This window comes from Herpailurus yagouaroundi, unplaced genomic scaffold, assembly GCF_014898765.1.
Source record: "Herpailurus yagouaroundi ecotype Mexico unplaced genomic scaffold, PumYag 140, whole genome shotgun sequence".
NCBI classification, from domain to species: domain Eukaryota; kingdom Metazoa; phylum Chordata; class Mammalia; order Carnivora; family Felidae; genus Herpailurus; species Herpailurus yagouaroundi.
In genome coordinates, this window is record NW_024412395.1 from 14,394,502 (window position 1) to 14,417,797 (window position 23,296).

The following is a 23,296-nucleotide window of genomic DNA, read 5'->3' on the forward strand; positions in this document are numbered from 1 at the left end:
GTGCAATTATTCTACGTCAACTTTTCTACAAACAGCTCTTTGAAATTACCAAGTTGTTGTCTTCCGTCCCTCAAAAGCACCTGGACCAATTTGTTGGGATGAACCTGACAGACAGTGTTGGCTGACTGGCTGCATTCCAGGCCCTCGCTGCAGGTGAATCAGATCTGACACCTGAGGCTCCAAGGGGCTTAGAGACAGCTTTGATAAAATTGCTTAAGAAGTTGGCTGTGACTGAGAACAAACTAAGGGTTGATGGGGGGTGGGAGGGAGGAGAGGGTGGGTGATGGGTATTGAGGAGGGCACCTTTTGGGATGAGCACTGGGTGTTGTATGGAAACCAATTTGGCAATAAATTTCATATATAAATAAATAAAATAAAATAAGAAGAATAAGAAATTAAGTACCTAGTTAAAAAAAAAAAAAGAAGTTGGCTGTGACATCAAGTGTAGACCCAGATGGCACCATTTTTGTGAGTTAGGGGATATTAAGAAAATTTTTGAGAATTTGGAAATAAAATTTAAGTATCACTGCATCTCTATCTTTTCAATGTCAGGCTAAGTCATTGTCCAATTGGCCCACACAAAGATTATACAATTTTAGGAAAACACACCTGTCTTAAACTTACCATTTACTTTTGACCATTTACTTTTTACATCGCAATCTAAACTTAAACATTCATTGTAAAAGATAGGTAAGTTGCAAAACATTTCTGTCTGCTATAAAAGATAACCATAAGAGTTATGATTTAAGTGTTGTCAGATATTCACCAGTTGTGTATCTGATTTTGCAAACATTGCACACTATTCCTTTCCTGAGTGACTATATGAATCTCTCTCCTTGAAATGCTCTTTGAACCAGCTTTACCATCTTCATGGTTCCTTTATTAATAAGGTAAATCCTTGACATATGTTCACTGTATATTTATATGAGAGCCAGGATTTTTTACTTGTGAACATGTATTTTGAGAGAAATCAGTGCTGTATTCTTCAGACCTTCACATATGATCTACAGTAGCCCTTCCTAATCTTTGCCACTTCATCTGAGAAATGAGAGACTGCAGAGAACGTAAGCTGCATCCTACCATTACACATGTAACCACCTGCTCCTTGATGCGTCCAGATACAATCTATATAATAGATCTAATTTTATTAAATCTGCCTGGAAACAAAATTGAATTAAAAAAAAAACTTTCAAAATAGCTGGAAACTTCCCATCTTAATTCTCATCTACTTTTTCCTCATCTGATATCAATACATTCAACCAAAGATGATCTATGATCCTGATGACTGAGTGAGTCTCATACCAACTCCCAACCTAGGAGGGAGAGGCTCTGGTTTCCCACCTACCCAATTCATCACTGGTGTGACCTTGAACAAGTCATCCTTTATCATTCTCAATTATCTTATCAGTGAATCAGGTGACTTAGTCACCATGATTGGTTCTAAGATCCTTTAAAAAACATGCATCTCTTAAAAAGGCAAAACCGAAGGAAAATAAGACTGTATGGTTTTAAATTCTCAGTCAGAAGTAGAGACACACAGCACATGTAATTAATAATCACCACCTATGGATTTTATGATGGCAATTTGTTCGCTCCCATGCTCAGGTCACTTAATATGTGCCTACCTACAGCATACCCATAGGAATGGATATTTTCCATTTAAAAAAATGGCTTTAAATGAAGGTCAACAGATGGTATTATACAGCAGTTCTATGATATGATATCTGCTTAATTTTTATCCCCTGTATAACCCGTTGGTACTTGGTGACCTCTCTGAAACACCTTTCCTTGTTACAGAGTGACTCATTTTAGAGTTTATATAACAATTATGGGCTTGTTATGTTGCATAGCTCCAAAACAGCAATTTTATATCATGATGCTTTTGTCCTAGGTTTTCCCTTAACTAAAAGTGCCTTATGTGACCAATAAGCAATACGAAGCTGACATTTCTGAGCCCAAGCAGCTAATCCTAGATTGTATTTACCTATTTTCAAATATTTGCACCATCTGTGATTCTATATTAGTTTTTTGGATTCGCTGTTACAGCTCAAAGACTACAGCTCTGAGTAGGAATGAAGCAGCACTCCAAATGTAGAATGCATTATAAGCATGAGAGAGAATTTAACCATGGGATGGGAAAAGAAAAGAACAAATTCAGGAAAAGCAAATGCATATTCAGTTCTCCAACTTCAAAATACAAACTTTGTTGATTCTCCTGTACTTATCAGTAATATAAAAAGGGATACCATGAATTTTCTTAACGAATCCCTAATCCATGTTTACTCTGGAGCCAAGGCTATTCCATATAATCTCCGTATCAACAAAAATAGAAGCTCAATATTAAAGGTGCTCTGAATTGTGGTCAAAGTAATGGAGAAATAAGCTTTAAAGCTGGTATTCCCATCATCTGGGAACCTCAACATCAGTGTAGCACTGATTTCACAATGCTTGCCTCTACATATTAATAAGAACAACAACAAAAAAACAAATAAATAAATAAGCACCACCACTTTTCAGCACCTCCTGGATAATAAACCCATCTCATTGCTAATCCTCAGAACACTCCTGCAATGTAAGCATCATCCCATTTCCAGGTGAAGTATTAAATTCAGAGAGAGACTGAGGAACCTGTTCAAATGAGTAAATAGAATTTAACCTGAAGTTAAATGAAAAGAAAGCCCTAGTTCTTTGCACTAAAACGAATTCTGTGTCCTTCAAAAATTCTTATTTATTTTGCATATAAAAGTCTCAGATCTAGTATTGGAACTTGGTACTCTGAAAAAACTATCAGCTTTATCTTCCAAGCAATCCAGTGAATCAGAGGCCTGTTTTATTAATTTTTTGAGGAAGTTCTATAATTCACCTACATGCTTTCCAGAGTTCCAAAGTACATCCCTACTTTCTGAAGGAGGGAGTCATCTTGTCACTAATTCATTGACTACTGAACTGCAATTTCAAATGCTGAGGGTGGAGATAAATGGAAGGTCATTCATCAAAGGGAAAAGAAGAGATTTAAGAATGCCAGTGTCTGCATGTATGATGGAAGGTGTTGGCATGTCCTTTGAACAATGGATCTCAGTTTACTTTCAAAATGACATTATGGCACGGAAGGGACTTCTTGCCATGGCAAATTAGAGAAGATGCATATATGGTTCTCTAAAGTTTTGTGTCCAGGTACTAAAAGTCTAAGGACCATTGGCCTAGAACCAACATATCACAAAGGAGAAACCAAGGAATGTCAAGTGAGTTTTGCCTAAGGACTCAAAGATTTTAAGGGAAAAAAATTTTTAAGTTAGTCTGATGTCAAGTGCTAAGGAAGGCAGATATGTCACCAAGACAAGAACAAAGATGCTTTATCAACAGCTGAATCTGGCAGCAGGACACATAGCAAACGGCTGTAAGTAAGGAGGCCCAGAATCAAGTACTGCCTCTTGATCTAACAACTGTGTGACCTAACACACTTCACCTCTCCATAGGCTATCTCTTGATTTGAAAACAAAGGCACTAGATTCAGCAATGGGAATGCTTTCTCAAAATGTTATCATCATTTATGACTTTATGGCCATTTCAAGGAAGAATCTGGAAAGGCAAGGCCACCGCGGACATCATTGTAGTTTAGACATCAGGGAATCGACCCTGGCCAGAGACTGATCTCAAGACATGCAGAGGTGGAAGGGACTGGATTTGGATTTGGACAGAGCACAGATGCAAGTTGAGACAAAGGAATCAAAATTCTCATCCTATAACACAAGAGGCAATGACTCTGTGAGCAGTCAGACATTCATATAATGCCACTGTGGCACTAATGTTTGGTAAACCCCATTTGAAAGCAGTAACAAGCAACCTCCATAAATGTGAACAAGGGTGGGTCCCTTCCATATCAACTCCATGCTCGTTTCACATCCACCTGTCACTGCCAATAGGACTGTCAAGAAGTGAAACACACATAATTCCTAGGATCAAAGGAAAGGAATAGTCCTTTTATAATCCCTTTATAGTACTCTAGTAAAGAAACAAACAGTAAAATGTATAGTCTTTTCCCTTAAAAACCCATAAACCTAGTGGAGTACATAATCTATTCATAAACTCCTAGACACTAGGAAATGTAAATTATATACTAATCTATCCAAATCACCTATTTCTACATTGGACAAATTCTTCATGAATTTTAGATTTTTTTCTTCTTGAAAAGATATAGTTCTGACCTCTATTCAGAAGATGCCTTGACTCATAATCTTTGATTTGATGTCTAAGAGAGAAGAATGAGTATGCATGTTTGTGAGACATTGATTTAAAGTGTTGATTAAAAAAAAAAAAGACTTTCTGGCACTTGTTTCAAAACACGTGAAATGAAAAAAATAGTAGCCATGTCCTGCATTCATTAACTTATATTAAAACTTTTCTTGGAGGTGAGATACGATTAATGGAAGCGACAGTATTAAGAGTTTTCACTTATTTGATTCGTCCTGCCAAAAGTAAACCCAAGTACCAATAACAGGGGAGGCCTACTTCTAACCCTGTACAAGCATTATTAATGCAACTTCAAGTGGTCTCTCTGGTCCATTATTTGAAAATAAATCGCAGGACAGCCTGCCATGCAAGTTCCCAATTATAAAATTAATTATAAAATTCAGGTTTGTCAGATTATGTTTTCAGAGCAGAGGCTTTCGGGTGGTATAAGAAATTGAATCATTTAGATTTCAAAAAAGGGGTGAGGATAAATATAAAAATGCCCTTTTTTCCTCACTTTTCTTCATTTGCTATCTTCTAACCAGATATACAGTTTCTTGCACTGACCTGAGAAAATCAGTAAATATGATAAATTGCAATAATATTAAAGTCAGATAATATACAGCTTGGCTAGGGAATACACAGCTTGGCTTGGCTCTCTCAGATGTAAAGTCAGTTTTGATTATGCACTCAACTAACTCTTCTTAAATTTCAACTCAACATATCACTCAGCTCCTATATGCAAAGAATTTGAGTCAGTCATTTCTGGAAACCAAACTTCCGGAAAGAGGATATTAAACCATGAACACTTCAAAGAAGATCCTGAGTCTTTCGGGAAGACAGGTTATCATCTAAAAATGGAAGAAATCAGTCAGATTGTTATACATTGATTTCTACCTATGACCTATAATAATCTAACTCTAAAATAACCCATTTATTTAGCTTGTAAGTGTAAAAATGGATATGTATATATGTGTGGTGTTTTTTATGTACACACACCCACCCATACATATATTCTGCACTTTCATCAATGTAAATGGAAAATTGCCTTTGCAAGATATGAAATAATCTTCTCAGATAGTCTAGAAACACAGTAGCAACAAGAATAAAAATACTGAGTTCTATCTTGGGCCAGATGTTATGTGTGCCCATTCATACAGAATGTCTCTAACTCTTGCAACATTCTTGACATCCTCTTCCTTTAAAGATGAAGGAATGGTTCTAGAGGGATTAAACAGTTTGCCCTAGATTGCATAGAGAATGATAGAAGATTCTATCTGAAATCTGTTCTCTCTTCCCAATCCTACATTGAGTCGCCTCTCCCCCAAACATAATTAAATCTGAAGATCATTTGGCAATTCCCAAAATATTGTACAATATACTATTCTGGTTAATTGAATTACCATATTATCTGAAAGTTGATTTAAAAATTATTAAAGTTTCAGCAACTTTCAAATAAACTATGGCATGTCAACCTTGAATAGAAAATGAAAATCATTTCTTGTTATATGGAAGATGATACAAGGGATACTGTTAACCTCAATTACTGAACGGAACAGTCTGAAATAAAATATTTTATCAGTTTTGGATAAAAGTAAGTTTCCTGTATTAGTCTGGCAGTGAGTGTTACATTCACCATTACATCAAGTCCTGTCTGAAACCCTGAGGATTCAGGAGAGCTTAATAACAATGAATCTCTAAGAGAAGAGCTCTCTCTTCAGCACCCCATCCTCCCCACCACACATACTTGCATCTTTCTTTATCATCCTGGAAATAACAAGCATTTCTTTTAGTTAATATATAATGAGTAATCAGAATGTCTACCAGATAGGGCGGTGGTGGGTGTACAACTTAAAAGCCTTGGAGAACAGGGGCTATCTAGTTGGAAAAAGTAACGAAGAATTGCCTATTGACAAAAAGCTTATGCATCAGATCAGTACAAACTTTTTAAAACAATAGTATGCTGGGGATAATCAATACTGAGCTATTGGACTTCTTAAGGCAGGGCAGCATATACTCGGGCAGAAACACTTCTAAATTTATAAGAGGACATGTTTACAAAGACCTTTGCATTCCATTACTTATTTGCCCCCTTTTTTTGGACCTTTTAAAGGTCTTCAGTTGAGACAAACTTCCAACTTTCCTAGTTGATGCATGTATTCCTATATGCCCCTCATTGCAGCCATCCCTCCTTCATCCACGAGGGACAGATATATTCCAAGACCCCCAGAGAATGCCTGATACCCCCAACAGTGTTGAACCCTGCATATACTGTTATTTCATGTGTATACATGTATGTACATGCATACAATGTGTATATATATATATATATATACATACATACATATGATAAAGTGCAATTTATAAATGAGGCATAGTCTGAGGTTCATAATAACTAATAAAATAGAACTTTTATAGTGTACTATAATAAAAGTTATGTGAATGTGGTCTCTCAATTACTTTATTAGACTGTACTCACCCTCTGATGATGATGATAATGATGATGATGATGCTGTGAGACGATAAAATGTCTATGTGAGGAAATGAAGTGAGGTGAATGGTGTGGGCACTGGTACTGAGGGCGAGGCGACTACTGACCTGACACCAGGTCTCCACAGAGGAGCATCTGCTTCTGGGATCTCAGCTGATAGTGGGGAACTGAAATCATGGAAAGCAAAACAACGAATGGGGGTGGGGGCGACTACTGCATAATGTTTCAGTAAAACATGAGCTTGATTAGAACACACATGAAGTCACTCAGCAAGTATGAAAATACATGGGGGTAGTTCTATATTTGGAACCCAAGTATGAAATATTAACTTAAATATTAAAGAGCATATCAAACATCCCCTTTCTCCATGCTCATAACCTTATAAGGTGTATTACACTGAAAACATATTCTGCAGCTAATTCACCTGTCAGTGAGAATTAGCCAATGTTTATTTCCAGTCTGGATCCATATAGAGTAGGACAGTAAAGAAGTGAGCTTTGATTGAATGGAAGCAAAGATTTAACAGAGTATTTTTAAGTGTGCAATGTCTGCCAAATCAGCCCTCATGTTAAAAGCAAATACTATAGATCATTAACATAATATTTATATACATGTGCAAGTTCATTTGGAATCATTCAAACATGTGTACTGAACAATGTAATGTTTTGTAAAATGTTAGCATACTAGTTACAGGTGGCTCAATGATCCTTTAAGCCTTTTTTCTGCTTTTTCTAGGCTCCTATTCCCAGACTAGGGAATGGGAGCACAGTTGGTATGAGACAGGCTTTCTTCAAAAGCCTCTACATATTATTTCATTTAATTCTTACAACAGGCACATTAAGGACCTACAGTCACCCCCATTCACAAATTAAATATAGAAAGTGAGTGATCTTGACCACGAAAACAGTGATGACTGGTGGAGCTGGGATATGAACTTGAATCTCTGGTTTCTAGTACATAACCCATAGACAATAGTAACATTACATATTCATAAATGATTCAATGAACCAAAAATTTTAAATTGCTTTATTTTTACTCAGACTGGGAGAAATTTGGTTCCAGTGTTTTGTTTCTAATGTAATGCACTGCATAAGATAATGCAGCATTAATATTTAATAATGCAATTTTCTTTAACTTGTATTTATATAGTTTAATCATTCTTAAATGTGAAATTTGCTCAGTCCCTGAAATAAATACATTAGAAGCTTACAAGCTAGGAATGTTTTGTGGTATGTTCTAAACTCAGTAGATAAAATGTCATATATACATGTAATAAGACATACATTACATCTGTAATAAGAAATTAAGGGATAGTAGGAAATGCATAGTATCTCCTAAGTTATAAAGACTCCTACATAACACCTTTATCCAATCTAAATTATCTTTTATAACCAAATCATGTAGAACTCTCCCATTAGATACTATATATTTTATGTTCAATGCCTAGAAGAAGAATAATAAATCATCCATTAAATTTTTTCAACATGATTTCTAAAAGCTTTTTTTGAGGTTCTGTGCTAAAAATCAATAGTTTATAGACTAAATTATAATATATTTTTATATTTGTCAGGGAAACATGGAAGAATAACTTTTGGTAAGTTTTCATTAAGCATACACTTGAAAATTTTAATCGTTTACTACACCAAAGGTAAAATAGAAAAACAGAACTTTAATTTCTGTATAGTAACATTTTGGGCAAATATTACCTAAAAGTCAAAAGTACAATAGATATTTTACAAAGGCATTTTGCACATTATATACTTAATTTCAATTTTGGCCATGAATTATTTCATCATAATAGGCTGCTGCATACTGAATTTTAAGAGATTCATTTTTTATGGAGAAATACAGAACTAATGATGTCTTTGCAGCCAAATAATTGCTTATAAAAATATACTTTTTAGTCATACTTCAGAAAGTAGGATTGTGGTTTTTGATTTGTTTGCTTAGTTTTTTGTTTTGTTTTGGGTTTTTTTGTCAGCTTTTTTTGTTTTGTTTTGTTTGCTATTGTTGTTTTTGGTTTGTTTGTTTGTTTGTTTTGCTATTTGGAGCTTAGAGGACCCTCCAACATTTTAGGAAGTATTTTTACCCATTGGATTCAGCAGAAGGGTGCCACCTGGTGGAAATGTGGTTGAATTCTAAACCAGATCTAACTATAAACATCTATCTATTCCTTTAAGAAAGCTTGAAAGTCCCATCATTACCAAGATTTTTTTTTTTTTAAGTTCCTATGTACTTATCAGGACCTACCTGGCTCTTTTTGTATTATTTCCATCAATAGAAGAGCTATTAAGTTAATTTTAAAATTTCAAGAGCTATTATTTACATTTATAAGCAAAGATTTAAACAAATTCTTCATCCATTTTATATTCAGTTTGTACACACACAATATTTGCAGTTATTTTGCATTACGCTAATAATAATGTGTTGAACTGTAATTGTGTAGAAGTCAGAAGGTGGGACTTTACAATTAAACTACCTTGTTTTATCTTACTTATCACAGACTAGGGTTAAGTCTCATCTCCACCACTTATGAAGACAAACTTTATCAAGTTAGTTTCTTTAATCCTATGTATTCTCATCTCTAAAATGGGAATGACCACAGGACCTAACTCAAAAAAGTTGCTTTGAGGATCAAGTAGAAAAAATGTATTTAATAAGCGTTACCTTATCAGTCCAGAGGACGGTACTCGGCACATGGCAAGCATGTAGGAAGTGATTTTTTTAAAAATAGTGAGTTATAACTAATTACTCAAGATTTTAGAACCCTCAATGTAAAATGGGATACTAATCATATTAAGAATGACTGTATCTACCCATGTCAAAGCAATTATCTAGACATTTTGTAAATGTGGAGCATTATGAGAACAGAAACAACCGTCATAAACATGTGATCAAGGAAGCTTTAAAAGAGAGACTACTAAAATGATAAGACATTTCCAATGACTCAGAATATTAATAAAAGTACACAGTCCCTGCTATTCTTGTTGCTGCTTGTCCCTGGGCAAGGGGTGACTCTGGTCATGGCACCACATGTCAGAGGAGAGTCACAGATGAGGTAAAACAGAGAGGTGGAGCTCACGACAGGACCATAACCACAACCAGATTCTGTAATTGAGTCTTCCCCTGTGCAGTAAGTGGAAGTAGGTGCTGATGGCCTCGGACAAGGCATTTTTGAGATTTCATAAAATACCATGAAAAGTGAAAGACCTTTCTGGCAATATTTAAAATCCTAAATCACTCAAAATCAATATATGTTGAGTGATTAGCTGGAACATTCCCCTATTTAAACATTAAGTAGGACTTCATAAAGCTATACTTTTATTTAAATTTGTGAATCATTTTTTTTCAGAAACAGAGAAACCAGAACTATCATTCACGTCTATACGGGGGGTATTATAGCTAGTACCACATAAGAATCTTATGACTGTTGCAGAATCATACAACAATGACTAATCCTGTTAATTAAAACTTAGGAATCTCAGAGCAAGTAGTTTAAACGGTCACAGCAATCATCCACATTATCTGGTCATCATTTCGTATGTCAACCTTCAGACGAATAGATCTAGATCTAGATATTTTCTGGAAGTGCTTGGAAAACCCTCAGTGGGATGCTGCCATATATACTTCACTCTGCTTTCCTCCCCCTGGCAAAAGCCATCTCTTTCATTCTAACTCAAACACAATATGCATATCACTGACATTTTTAACTCATGTAAACGTTCAGAAAGGCACTTTAAAAACTCAATTAAAACAGGAGTTCTGCAAATGGCCACTCCCTGAATATCTGAAGTGGCCATAAACAAAAATGCACGCTAACTCGATAAAGGGACTCAAGCTCCATTCTCTCTTCAGCTGAATGTTAAGCACCAGATTAATCCTGACAAAAGGCTTTACTGTGCATATGTGGCTTGTCCACTATTTACATATACATTTTCAGTTTCTGCGAGCTCTGCTCTGTCTCTTCCTCCCCACCTCCAAGGCCACTAAGCTGTTTGCAGCACCTCAAGTAACCAGCTGGTGTCACAGGTTAGTGAGCAAAGATTTCATGTGGGGACTCTCACCTGACTAATCATTCTTATTGGAAGCATCATTCCAAGAGCAGTAGACAGGCTGAGCGGCTTGTTAATGAAATTTAAGGGCTGTCAGCTTGAAAGAGGAGGCTAAAGCCACGCTCCTCTCCCGAAATGAGTTTTATAATGTGCTAACCAGTTGCTACCTTGTGGTGTGTTGAAGGAAGCAGAGGAAGAAGATGTAAGGGAAAGGGACAAATCATACAATACAAATGTTTTAATATGTTTATACTTCTCTCAGGGTAGGGAATCAAGAGGCTGGTTTAAGGAAACAGCTGCTTTGTAAACATTCAAACATTCACCCCCCTAAATGGAGGGGGAGCTTTAAGGCACTAAGCAATCCCCACCACCTGTGTGAAATATATGCCGGGGAAATGAGGAGGGAAGGGAGAAAAGAGAGACCACAAGCCAGGACAGATGACCAAGATTAGAATATTAACAACAGCAGCCCTGGCATCTCCGCCGCCCTCATCACCACCACTCCGCGGTTTGGACAGCTTCTCTTCACTTGCTCCTCCGTGTTAGCCTATGCGAAAAGCGGAGCCGCTAACGGAGCCTAGCCGCTTGCACCTCCTTCACCCCACCTCCAGCAACCAGCTAGGAGTGTCTGTGGCAGAAAGGCGTCGGGCGGCCTTCAACTGTGCCCTCGGGGCAAAGGGCCCACGGCCGGTACCCGGGCGCCGGCAACCTCCAGCTCCGTAGTTAGCCGATAACCTAACTGGAAGCCCTCCCGGCTGGAGTCCCTGATGGATGGAAACGTGACAACACCTGGAGCCGGCTCACCGCAGCCTCCCTCCTCCTTGCCTCGGAGCCTCAGCACTCCCGACGTTACAACTTTAGGAAAAAGCAACACCGAACTCCCGAGTCACCCCAATCCAGGGACGGAGGCGAGATGAACATCCCCCGTACGGTTATGCTACAAATCTCTGAAAACCAAAACAATAAAAGGGGGTGGCCGGTGCAAAAAGACGGAAACGGGACAGAAATAACCCTCAGGCGGCACAGAGCACCCCATCTCTGCAGACACAAGACATCTGGACCCGACAAATCACTGAGGCCAGCACCTTGCCTGCTTCCCTTAATAATTAATGCCTTTTTGCTCCCAAGCTCCGTTCCACTCAGCAGACCACAGATGCATGCCAAGCCTCCTTCCCCTGTTTCGTCCCCCTGCCCCGTCCGGGGGCTCCTCAAAAGAAAAAGGAAAGGAAAAACTCCGTCGGCCTAAAGGTCGTTTGCCTACTAGGCAGCTTTGACCGGGCGCTCGGTTCAGCTCCGGGAAGACCCCCGCCAGCGGACGCCTCCAGGAGCGCAGCAATTCCTCCAGTGTGCGTTAATTGTAACCAGAAGGCCCCCATTCCTTGGCCCCGACCGCCACTCCACCCCCCTCCGGTGGCCCACCCGCCGGGGCTCCCGGGCCACCCCCAGCCTTTACCTCTCTCCCCCCTTCCCCGCGGCTCTCCACCTTGCGCATCCTCTCGCCCGGCCCCAGAGCGCACTCAGATGCTCTAACTTCCTGCGGAGTCCATGGAGGAGCGAGGGGAGCCTGGAACTGGGGCGGGGGGAGGGTGGGGAGAGAGAGGCGTGGGAAGCGCGGACTGGAGCCACCCTTCCCGGGAGGGCCTGGCCGCAGCTGCCAACTCTCACCTGGTCCGCCGGCTGCGCCTGGCTCGCCCTGGCCCCCGGGGTGGGCTGCTGCTCCTGCTTCATGGCTGTCATCGCCGGCGGCCCGCCTTGACACTCACTTCCTCGCGGGCACTTCAGACTCGGGGACCGTCACTTGGCAGCGGTCGCATGTCACAGGAGCCCGGCGCTCTCCGAATTGGCAGAGGGAAAGCGGCAGCGACGGGGTGGGGGGAGGGGAGTGACGGGGAGGGGAAGACGAGCGGCACCAGGCTGGCTCCCCCTTGCAAGATCCCTCCTTCGGCTACCGCAGACCCTTGAACTCCCCACTCCCCCCGCCCCCCACCACCCCAAAGGGTAGAGAGCCTCGGAGACCAAACACGACCAAGTGGCAAGTTAGTGGAGCAGCGAGAGGCACCTGACCGCGCTGGAGCGACGTCTCACCGCGCCGGAGGAGCCCGGCTCGCATTCTACTGCAGTCCGCGCCCCCCGCCCGCCCCCGGGGGCTCCCCGCGACTCGCTCAGCGCGCCAGGTGGAACGGCCGGGGGCCGCGCTCCAGCATCTCCCGAGCAACCGCAACGCGGGAGAGAGCCCTGCGCGTCGCGCGAGCTCCCCGCACGCGCGGCCAAGGCTGCCGGGCTCCGCGGGCCCCCTCACCCCCGCCCCCCCGCGGGCTCCTGCTAAAACCCGGAGAAGCGGAGCGCGCCCGTGCGAAGCCCTCGGTGGCTCTATCGCTGCCACTGGGCATGCTCCAGCGCTCCGAGAAGGCAGGGGGCCGCTGGGGACTGGGGACCCGGAGCCCCATAAGGGTTGCCAACACCTGTCGGGACACAAGGGGTGGTCCCAGATTATGGCCCGAGGCTCTGCACCTCCCGATTTGGGGCAATAGACATTCTTATCCTTAGCTTCCAGCCTGGATTCCCTGCCAGCTGCCTGGTTAAGTAAGGCCAGAGGAATTCTGAAAGGTGGATTACAAATAATAATAACTAATGATGATATTCTAGCACTTTTTCTTTTTTGCTTTTTTTTTTTCCCCCCACGACACGTAAAAAAATCTTGACATTTTAAGTCCTTTCTCCAGCCTTCCCTTGGCTCAACACAACCTTCTCCCCTTAAAAGTTCGTTTTCTGGGCATCTATCATGTATCACACTGTAAGGCTTAGAGGGATTGCAAAGAAAGGAGACTAAATACCCGACAAATTTACCAAATTTCATGCCTACAAGTTTACCTGACATGGTGGGCACTGGGAGCCTGGAGCAGGGATAGGAATCAATGAGTCAATGAAGGTCTTGCAAGTTGAATTCCTGTGGGTGGGTATAACACAGAAAGTCCACCAGTTTCACCTAGATTCATTACAGCATGGTTTTCCCCTATTGCTAGAAAGGGCCTGCCCAGATCAGATGGGTAACAAGCAGTCCCCAGTCTCAGGCACAGGTAGCCAGATGTTACCAGACTCAGCGCCATGGTGGTGACTAGCTTCCAGTGAGAAATGATGGAGCATATGGATAGGGGAGGGTGTCCAGTGGCCTTGAGTTGGTTTTATTGGCTAAGGGCTGGATCCCTTACCCTTGTCTGAGCTACTCTGTCCTTGGACTAGCCAGATCCTAGAGAGGAGCTACCACAGAAATCGAGGAGTTGTGCTCATGTCTGTCAGTGAATTGTCACCTTTGCCCTAAATATTAATTGCAACAATAGTTCCTTTAAAAAACATTTTTTAAATAAAGAAAAATCAGTTATATCTAGATTTGACTAGTTTAGAAAATAAAAATTTGATTTTTAGAAAGGTGGAAATTGGTTGGCATTTTCAAACATGGGTAGTCAAATGCATATTATGAGTAATTTCTAATAGTGTGTTGGCCCAAAAGAAGTTTTTGACAGGAATAACTTTCCTAGTTGTAAAAGTATAAACACAGCTATTTATATTTTCCCACAGGATATTTTCTGGAAAGAAAGGGATCTACCTTATTCCAAAAAATGCTTCTGTCCTTACATTTTGCTTTTCAAATGATGACTATGTTTCCATTTTGGACAAATGATTTGACTTAAAAGTGTATGTACAAAGATTTCTGTTGACATTAGACAAGTATAGACGAGGGAATTATTCTCATCCTCTTTGATTATTTGGTTCAAGTCAGCTGTTCAACTTGTACTCCTCTTCAGTACTCATTATAAAATCTACTTTGGTTACAAATAAAGATAGAAGCTTTATATGTTTCTCGTATAATGTGTATTTATGTCTGTTGATCTGTTTTTTTAAAAAGAAAGTTTCATTTGGGGTGCCTGGGTGGCTCAGTCTGTTAAGCCTCAGACTCTTGATTTCAGCTAAGGTCATGATCTCATGGTTCCTGAGTTGGAGCCTGCATCAGGCTGGCACAATTGTCAGTGCAGAGCCTGCTTAGGATTCTCTTTCTCTCTCTCTTTCTCTAGCCTCCCCCCATCTTTCTCTCAAAAAAAATTATATATATTACGTATATATATATATACACATATATATATTATTTTTTTTAATAAAGGAAAGTTTCTTTGACTTGAGGGTTTTTTTGCATGGGTTGTTATTTTGTCTAAACTAAAAACATTACTTTATATCTGTTGAGGTCTAGGTTAAGGTAGTTAATTAAAAATCACATGTAAATTAACACACACTATTTTCTTGAAATGTGATGCACTTGACTTACAGTGTACAATTTTCTACTTCATTTCTTAATGAAGGAAAAACTCTAATGTCCAAGAAGAATAAAATAAAGGAACGCTTACATTCTAAGAGAGAATGTCTACATCTCAATTGTATATGACTTCTGATAATAGGATGTCATTTAAACAAACCACCAATCTATAATCAAACATCTATAAAATCGATCTACTATAATCAAACATCTCCAAAATCTATCTACCCAAGTAGATATAACCCTAGGGCAGCTGGACAAGAGGACCTGTACCAGCCCACATGTCAGCAGAATGGGCTCGCCCTAGACCCATCACAGCATCGAGGTATGGGCAAGAATGAAGTCACTAGTCTCCTGCTTCTGCTTCCTTAATTGGTAAAATTAAACATTTTAGAATACATGACCATTAGGATCCTTCCCTGCTCTAAAATTCTATGCTTATATTGTAATTTTATGAATCAAAAGACTATCCTAAGATTGATAAATTACTAATGCATGTTTAAATTTTAGTGGGAGTCAGGTGTTTATAAAAATACAACAATTTCAATAGATAAGTTAGCCACTTCATGAAGAATCCTTAATATCCAAACTTCCCCATGCTCTCTAGTTACATGTAAACATACAGTAACAATTCTTGTTTTGATAACACTTTTAAAATTCAGAAAATTCATATAAAAATCTCTCTACAGTGTATCATTTCTAAAAAGAAAAGATTTAAAGAGAGTTTTGCAGAGATTAACAGAATATTTTGACCATTTTTCCTTACATAATATGTTCAATGAGCTAACTCATGGATAACCATACATCTTATAACGGTGATACAGTGGTAAAATAGGTTTTCCTAGTTTTTGTGGAATGGAATCAGGCTCTCATAACTGCAAAAGACGTGAAGAGATTGCCTAGCAAAATTCCCTCTATTTTAGGTTATACATTTCTATACTTTGCAACATAGTCACCAAGATTTCTATGATTTAGACTCCGCCACTTTCTTCTGAAAATTTTCATTGGTACAAATCCTCATCTTAGGTTCCCATGTGGATATAACCCACCATGCTGCATCCTCAACGTATTGATTTGAATCTCCAAAGTCACTCAAAAATTTTCTTGCATAAAATATTGGGAACATCTACAATGTCTTCCCTTGATATTTGATTCTTTAAAAGTGAGATGCCAATTCAGTACATTTCATTTTACCTAGAAGTATTAACATGAATAATTGAGTATGGGTTATGAGATTTATCTAATATTTCAACATAATCATTAAAATGTTTAAGCATCAGTGGCAAATATAGGATGTTCCAGAAATATTTAAGTCATGTGTTCTGTATTCCATCTTCCATATCAAAGAATAGACCCGGGACCCCCAAATCCCAAATTTACTTCAACAACAACCAATAACAAGGCCTGGCTAAACTCTGATATGTTAGAGAAAGGCAATGGTCCCTTGAGATTTGGTGAAGCAGGGTAGCCTTTAGAGATAACCTTCAGTTTCAGATCATTCCGATAAGGCAAATAGGATTCTGTAAGCAGCTAGTGCCCTGAAGCCTCTCCTTACCTTTTCCTTCTCTCTCTTTCCTGAGGGACTTCTGCAGTGTCATGTAAAGGCCACCGTGATGGGGTTTTCCCTAGCATTAGCCAGTCCTCTATTGAGTGCCCTTAATGAGCACAGCATCAGGAAGGCAGAGTTCATGAGCTGTGCCTTCAGAGACCTGGCCTGAAATGTGTCCAATTAGCTTTTCACAGATCAAGAAATAGCTTTAGTTCACATCTTCTGCTATCATTTGCTTTCGATTTATCAATCACCTTTACTCACCTCAATCGGCTGCTTGAATTTCCCAAACTGCACATCATGTCATTAGGCAGAAAACCAGTATGTTGAGCAATCCTCTGAAACAAGCTATATGTTAAAAGCTCTAACTTGTGAACTATCACAAAAATTTATTTTAAAAAGAAAAAAAATAAAGGAAGAAAAAGAAGTCACCACATAATTATGTGATAACCATGTACACTAGTCAAACTGTTCAGAGATTCTTTGGGCATTAACTAAACTTTTTGTCAGTCTCTATGACAGGAAGACTTTCCTGTTGTAAAAATTCATAGCCCAATTATGATCTCTGGTGGAAGCAGACAGAGTTGCAATATCCTGAGAGCCATTCTTGTTGTTCACTGGAGACCTGAAGATATTGACAAACTGCTCATTCATGCTGAGATGCAGTGAGTCCGCTTAGTTGTTATATTAGCATACTTCGCATCTTCTTTAAATAGCCCTCCTAAGATATACACAGTTGTATTAAGACAGGAGATTAATGCATATGATTTTTCTGTGTAATATTTTCGCTCCATACATATGGCTGAATCAAAGCACCAAAACAACTTGAGAACGTGGAAAATTTACCTGTTGTCATTATTTTTACCCATTTGATGCTTGACAAGGGGTTCATGTGAGTTCATTTGATTTCTTAAAGGGTAATTGTTTAATGAATTAGTTATGTTGGCATAGTACAAAAAAAAAAGACTATCTTTTTTTGACTGATAGTGGTCAGTTCTTTTTGTTGTTGTTGCTGTTGTCACATCTTTACATTTCCTTAGAAATAAAATCAGGTTTTCTAAATCACATTCTGTCTGCAAATGACAGAAAGGTTGTCAGATGTGGAAGAGTATTTAGAAATATTGGCATAACATTTGTTCTTTTCAGAGAGTGCATCTGTGTTTGATGAATACATTTCTCTGAACTTAAGATTTCTCATTCTTAACACTAGATTTTCTAATGATTCAAAATACCTCTTTATCTTTGTCCTTGGAAAGTACATTATTTGAGATGTCTCTTACACTCAGATTTCATAATGGTTACCTGACTTTTTCCCTTATGCAATTCCCACACCACCACAAAGCACATTTCCCATTCAGGGAAATCTTTCATGAAGTGAAAGAGAAAATGCTACTGTGAAACCCTGACTAATTTTTGGAGGGAAGGGAGAATTTCCATCTTTTGTAACAAATACACCATGCTCAATTTATTCTTAAGGATTTAGTTGTAGATTCAGACTCCCCCATGAATTTTCCTCTGGAAAACAAGACATAGTCTAGGATACAGGTGAAGTTGCTCCAGAGCATCTGCTGACATTAAAGGGCCCCTGGTGTTTTTTTATTTTTTTCCACTAATTGACTCTCTAACAACACTGGGAATTATTCTACCATCTTCGAAAAACAAAACAAAACAAAACAAAAATCAAGGCCAAGTCCTTAGATTCATAGCTAGTCCTTTTACCACACAGAGTCATCTGTTTAGATTATACAAATATAGTTTCAGGACATCTTGGGATATGACTTCTATTGAAATGAGGCACATTAAGATACATCTCTCATTACTGAACACTGTTTAACTCTGTTTAACCTAGTAGCCTAGATGGGTTGCTTCCTACTGGTGTAGATCACTTCTTATACACTTATATTCACCTATCGCTCATCCATCTATATCTATTTAGGAGCATCATTGAGTCACTTGATATCTCTTATGAATCTAAATATTTACTGAAGTCCTATCTTTATTCAAATCAGAGAAAGAGGAAAAAGAGATTAGGGAGAAGTGGACGGAAAAAAAAAAAAGAGAAGGAAAAAGAAAAGCCAAAAGAATGCATTCTGAAGCTGTTAGAGATATCAGAGTATATTAAGCCTTTAATAATTTCATTCCTGTTCTCATAAGGACTAGAAATACTTTATTTCCTACTGGTTAGATCCTACATGCTGCTCCTGTATTAGCTATATTCTATGTATTTTTATAATTTTAGAAAGTATAGTCCAAATTTTATTTCTCTCTAGGTGATTTATATTTGATGTTTTCAATCAATAATATCAAGTGTGTATTTTCTTGTGGTTTTATTATTATTATTTTTTGCACTTACTAGTTGATTATAAGCACCAGTGGAGGAGGTGGAGAGAATCTATAACAAATAGCACAGTTTATACAAATCAATGACTAGAGAAATACCCTTTAATTAGCTATTTTATTGAATCAGCAGTGTATTCAATCCAAGTTGATAGGACTTCAGAATTGCCTCACAGGATGAATGAGCAGTTCTGTTCTGTGGTCCCTGAGTCCTGCCTTTGGAGAAGCCATCCACTCCTTTGTCCATTGTCCCAAACGTGACTGATTTTTTAAGCCCCAGCTCCTCTCCCATCCACCCCTAATTCAAGTTCACAGGGATTTTCTTCATTCACTGTTCTCATACCATGTGTATGTCACCACACAGTTTATGCCGTTTTTCTGTACTGGCTGGCTTACCATTCCAATTGTCACAAGCGACCTCTTACCTTTCGAACCAAATTGCAAATTCTTAGGGAAAGAGAACAACTCCTTGGGGACTGACTTGGGGACTGACATACAGTTTGTATACATGAAAGGGGTTGTGGGTAGGGGTCAACATCAGTCTCCTTGCTCAAGGAAAGATCCTGGAGGAAATGTACTTTGAAAAAAACAAATTATTCTCCTCACCCCCCGAATATTAAGCTCTTTCAGAAACTTCCATGCGCTTGTTTTGTTTTGTTTTCCTTAATTTATAGAACAGGGTCACTCAGGAGAAATTTTTTTTTCTCTATTGTCTTAGAATAGTTCACATTTCTCTGTGACATGTATAAGTTATATAATCTTAATATTTCTCTGATTTACTGATGCTGGATATGGACAAAGGCCCACAAGATATTGCTTGATTGCAGAACATTAAGTAAAAGCCAGATCAATTTGGAATTTTCCACACTAATGAGCAGATACTATATGTTATAAAGTACTGAGCCTCTAATGCTGAGAATTCACAGGGTAAAGTGAATTTGGAGACAACAACATTGGCAATGTTGCTCCTAACTTATTTGTTTCCCCCTAATATATAACTATTATACTTCTTGAGAAAGGAGGAGCTATACTGGGTAAAATGATACGGAAAAGTTTAACTGAATAAGAGGCTTGTTTTCAATATAGCTTAAATTTCTACAGCTTGCCAATATAATGCCAAAAATTATCACAAGGTCAACAGAATCTTCCAGAATTATGCCCAATTTTAGTACATAATTATTTTTGCCTTGCATCCTCTACATACATTTCAAAGGATTTTTTTCTCTAATTTATAAGTCTTTGGACCTCATTTCAAATATAGGGTGAGAGGAATGGTCATTGGATGGGATACACAAATAATGCCAAGACAGGGAAATATATAATCTTAAAGGAAAAAAAAAAAAGAAAAAAATGGCCTTTCTACTCAAAGTAATAAAACAACTTAGTATCATTTAGTGTGGAGAGGGGAAGAGAGGAAAACATCCCTATGTAACTCAGTAGGACCTTAGAACATAACCATATTATGGCAGAGTAACGTTGATGTTCAAAATGTGGACTTGAAAAAAGTAAAATCAGGCTAGGCATACTTTCTTTAAAAGACAGGGTTATTTTGAGAAGATGGACTGCAGTGATGCCAGCATGGGTTTAGGATAAATAGAGAACTATATATCAAACCCAAAAGCACAACATTTACAACAAATCTAGATAGCAAGACATCTCTCCAAATTTCTAAATACCAAAAGCCATACCGCTTGAATGTCTTTGGTATCCATGTAGGAAAAAGCACAGAGAAGTGGGGGGACAAATGACTGAGCAGGCCAAAACATTCAAGAAAACCTCCAAACGGCCAGTAGATATACACTAGAAAGCACAATGGATCAATTTAAGAATATCCAGTAGAACTAGAAGACTTGTGCATTCCAACAGTTAGTAAAAGGGGCCCTGTTGGGAGCTGATTTCCCATTGATCTCTCACATTTCTAAGAGTCTTACTACCTAGAAATAGTCATTTGTTCTAGAATATCGTTTGAAGAATATTTGCATAGCAATTATCCTGGAAAGGGGAATAGCATTTCCCTCTGAGCAAAATACGTTTGTTCACAGACTTGCAAGATAAATATTATTCCCTCTCCAGGGTAAAAAGCAGGCATGCTTTCTCTCCAGTATAAAAAGGATAATGTCTCCCTCTGAAACCAAGAGAAGGCATGCTTCCTTCCCATTATAAAATACTTGGGTTTCTTTTGCTTCTATACTGAAACCCACCATGTGAGCAGGTATCCATCTGGTCCAATCATTCACCCTCATGTGAATGGGGGACATGGGGACAAGGACAGCTCAAATAAATATGCTGATGGTCATGCTATTTGCTGTACCATGAGTAATAAAGTTCTTTGTCTCTGACTCAAGAGCCTCATGTCTTTTTTTTTTAAGTTTATTTATTTTAAGAGAGACAAAGTACAAGTGGGGGAGGGGCAGAGAGAGAGGGTGACTGAGAGAATCCCCAGCAGGATCTGCACTGTCAGTGCAGAGCCTGATACAGGTCTCGAACCCAGTAAGCCATGAGATCATGACCTGAGACAAAACCAAGATTCAGAAGTTTAACTGACTGAGCCACTCAGGCACCCTAAGAGCTTCATGTCTTTTGCAAATATCCATAAAACTGGTAGGTTAACTTGTTAGCTTGCAAGTTCTATAAAATCTCAATTCTTAATAGGCTGATGACAATGTCTAAGGTGGCTGGAGAAGTCTGGATCCTGTGAAGCCTTGAATCTGATATGCCGAAAAAAGGGTTTCTTTCCAATGCAGAACCCCATACTAGGAAAAACGACTGGAAAGAGAATCAAAATTGAGCATAACAGAGATGACAGAGATGAAGGAAAGAGGAAATCCAGCCCAAAGGTAAAAGATTCAGGCAATTTAAGAGCACAAGCCATCATATTTTTTAAAATACTACAGAAAAAAAAAAATTAAGGATGTCTTTGAAGTTGGAAAGACTATCTGTACTTTTAACTATTTAAGTTCAAAAAAAACTTTAAAAGTTTAAGAAAACTAAATTCACATAAAAAATGAACAGATCATTTGACCAATCATAATCAAATCCCATGAAAAGTTTGGACTCAAAAACAAAGTTGCTACGAGAAATAAAAAGAATAATACCCCTACAGACAAGGAATTGGCAAATTATAGCCCACAGGCTAAATGCAGCCCTCTTCCTGTTTTTATAAATAAAGTTTTCTTGGAACATAGTCATACTCACTTGTTTACATATTGCCTATGACTGTTTTCATGCTACAATGGCAGTGTTAAGTATTTGTGACAGAGAACATATGGCCTGCAAAGTATAAAATATTTACTCTCTTGCACCTTATGGGAAGTTTGCCAACCTCTGCTGTTGACAAAGAAAGCTTGCCAAAAAAGTCAGGCTCAAAATTTTTTCAAAACTGCAACTTACTATTTCAAAATGAGCTAAAGAACATTAAAAAAAAATCATACAATACATGAGAGAATAACACTAGTCAGAGTTAGAAAAACCCAGAAATAAAATAGGACAGAACTCAAGAAGGAGTGAGAAATAAAAGAAATATCATGTTAGAAATAGAGATTAATCTAGGAGGTATATTAGAGCAAATAAGCACAAGAAATGATACTCTAATGAAGGTGGGAAGGGAAAACTTAACCAAAAACAAGTGAATAAAGAAAGACATTAAGAATGTTGGCAATAATATTGCCAACAAATATTATAGATGGCAAAGAAGATCCAACATACAGATTAGGGAAGTTCTGAGTGGGAGAACAAATCAAAAGCAAGGTTGGGGATGGGGGTGAGACAAACACTAAGAACTTTAAGAGAGTGATCCTGAAATTAAAAAAAATAAAAATAAAATAAGCTACTTATTGAAAAATCACATAGTGTACCTGAGGTCAACATAGCACAATCAACACCGAGTAAAATTAAAGGATCAGTAAAAAAAAAAAAAAAATTATTTGGGCACCTAGGCAAAAACAACATTTGACTTAAAAGTAACTAATATTATCAGACTTCCCCCCAGGAACACCTTACCTTCAGGGGGAAAATGAAGTTATATCTAAGCTATTCAAGAAAATAAAATATGGGCCAGGAATTTTATGTATTTATATGTGTCTGTATTTCATAGAATTAAACCATAATTTGAAACTCTTATCTAACTATCCTTTCTTCCTTAAGCCCTTCACAGTGGTGAAGACTGGATCACTATTTGAGACCTCTCTCTAGTCTTAAAGTCTCCCCTTTGTTCCTTCATAGGCACTCCTCCAATAACTCTTGCATATCTAACCACACCTGCTGCTCACAGGACCTGGACTAACACAGCCTGGCAACAATGACCAACCTACTTGGAATCAGTTGTGAGGAAA

General features: G+C 38.6%; 1 protein-coding gene across 3 annotated transcripts in view; it reads right to left on the reverse strand.

The window, feature by feature from the left end:
* Nucleotides 1–23,296, reverse strand: part of DPP10 (dipeptidyl peptidase like 10) — a 1,330,293-nt gene that overhangs the window by 594,446 nt on the left and 712,551 nt on the right. The window contains exon 1 of one of the 3 annotated variants that reach the window (XM_040474883.1): nt 12,439–13,026. The exons of 1 other annotated variant lie outside the window; for it this stretch is intronic. In XM_040474883.1, the coding sequence (XP_040330817.1) occupies nt 12,439–12,510 (72 nt within the window). In that variant the 5' untranslated portion in view covers nt 12,511–13,026. Of the gene's footprint in view, nt 1–12,226; nt 12,281–12,438; nt 13,027–23,296 lie in introns of those variants that run through there. One more of the 3 variants, XM_040474885.1, reaches the window with a different exon arrangement.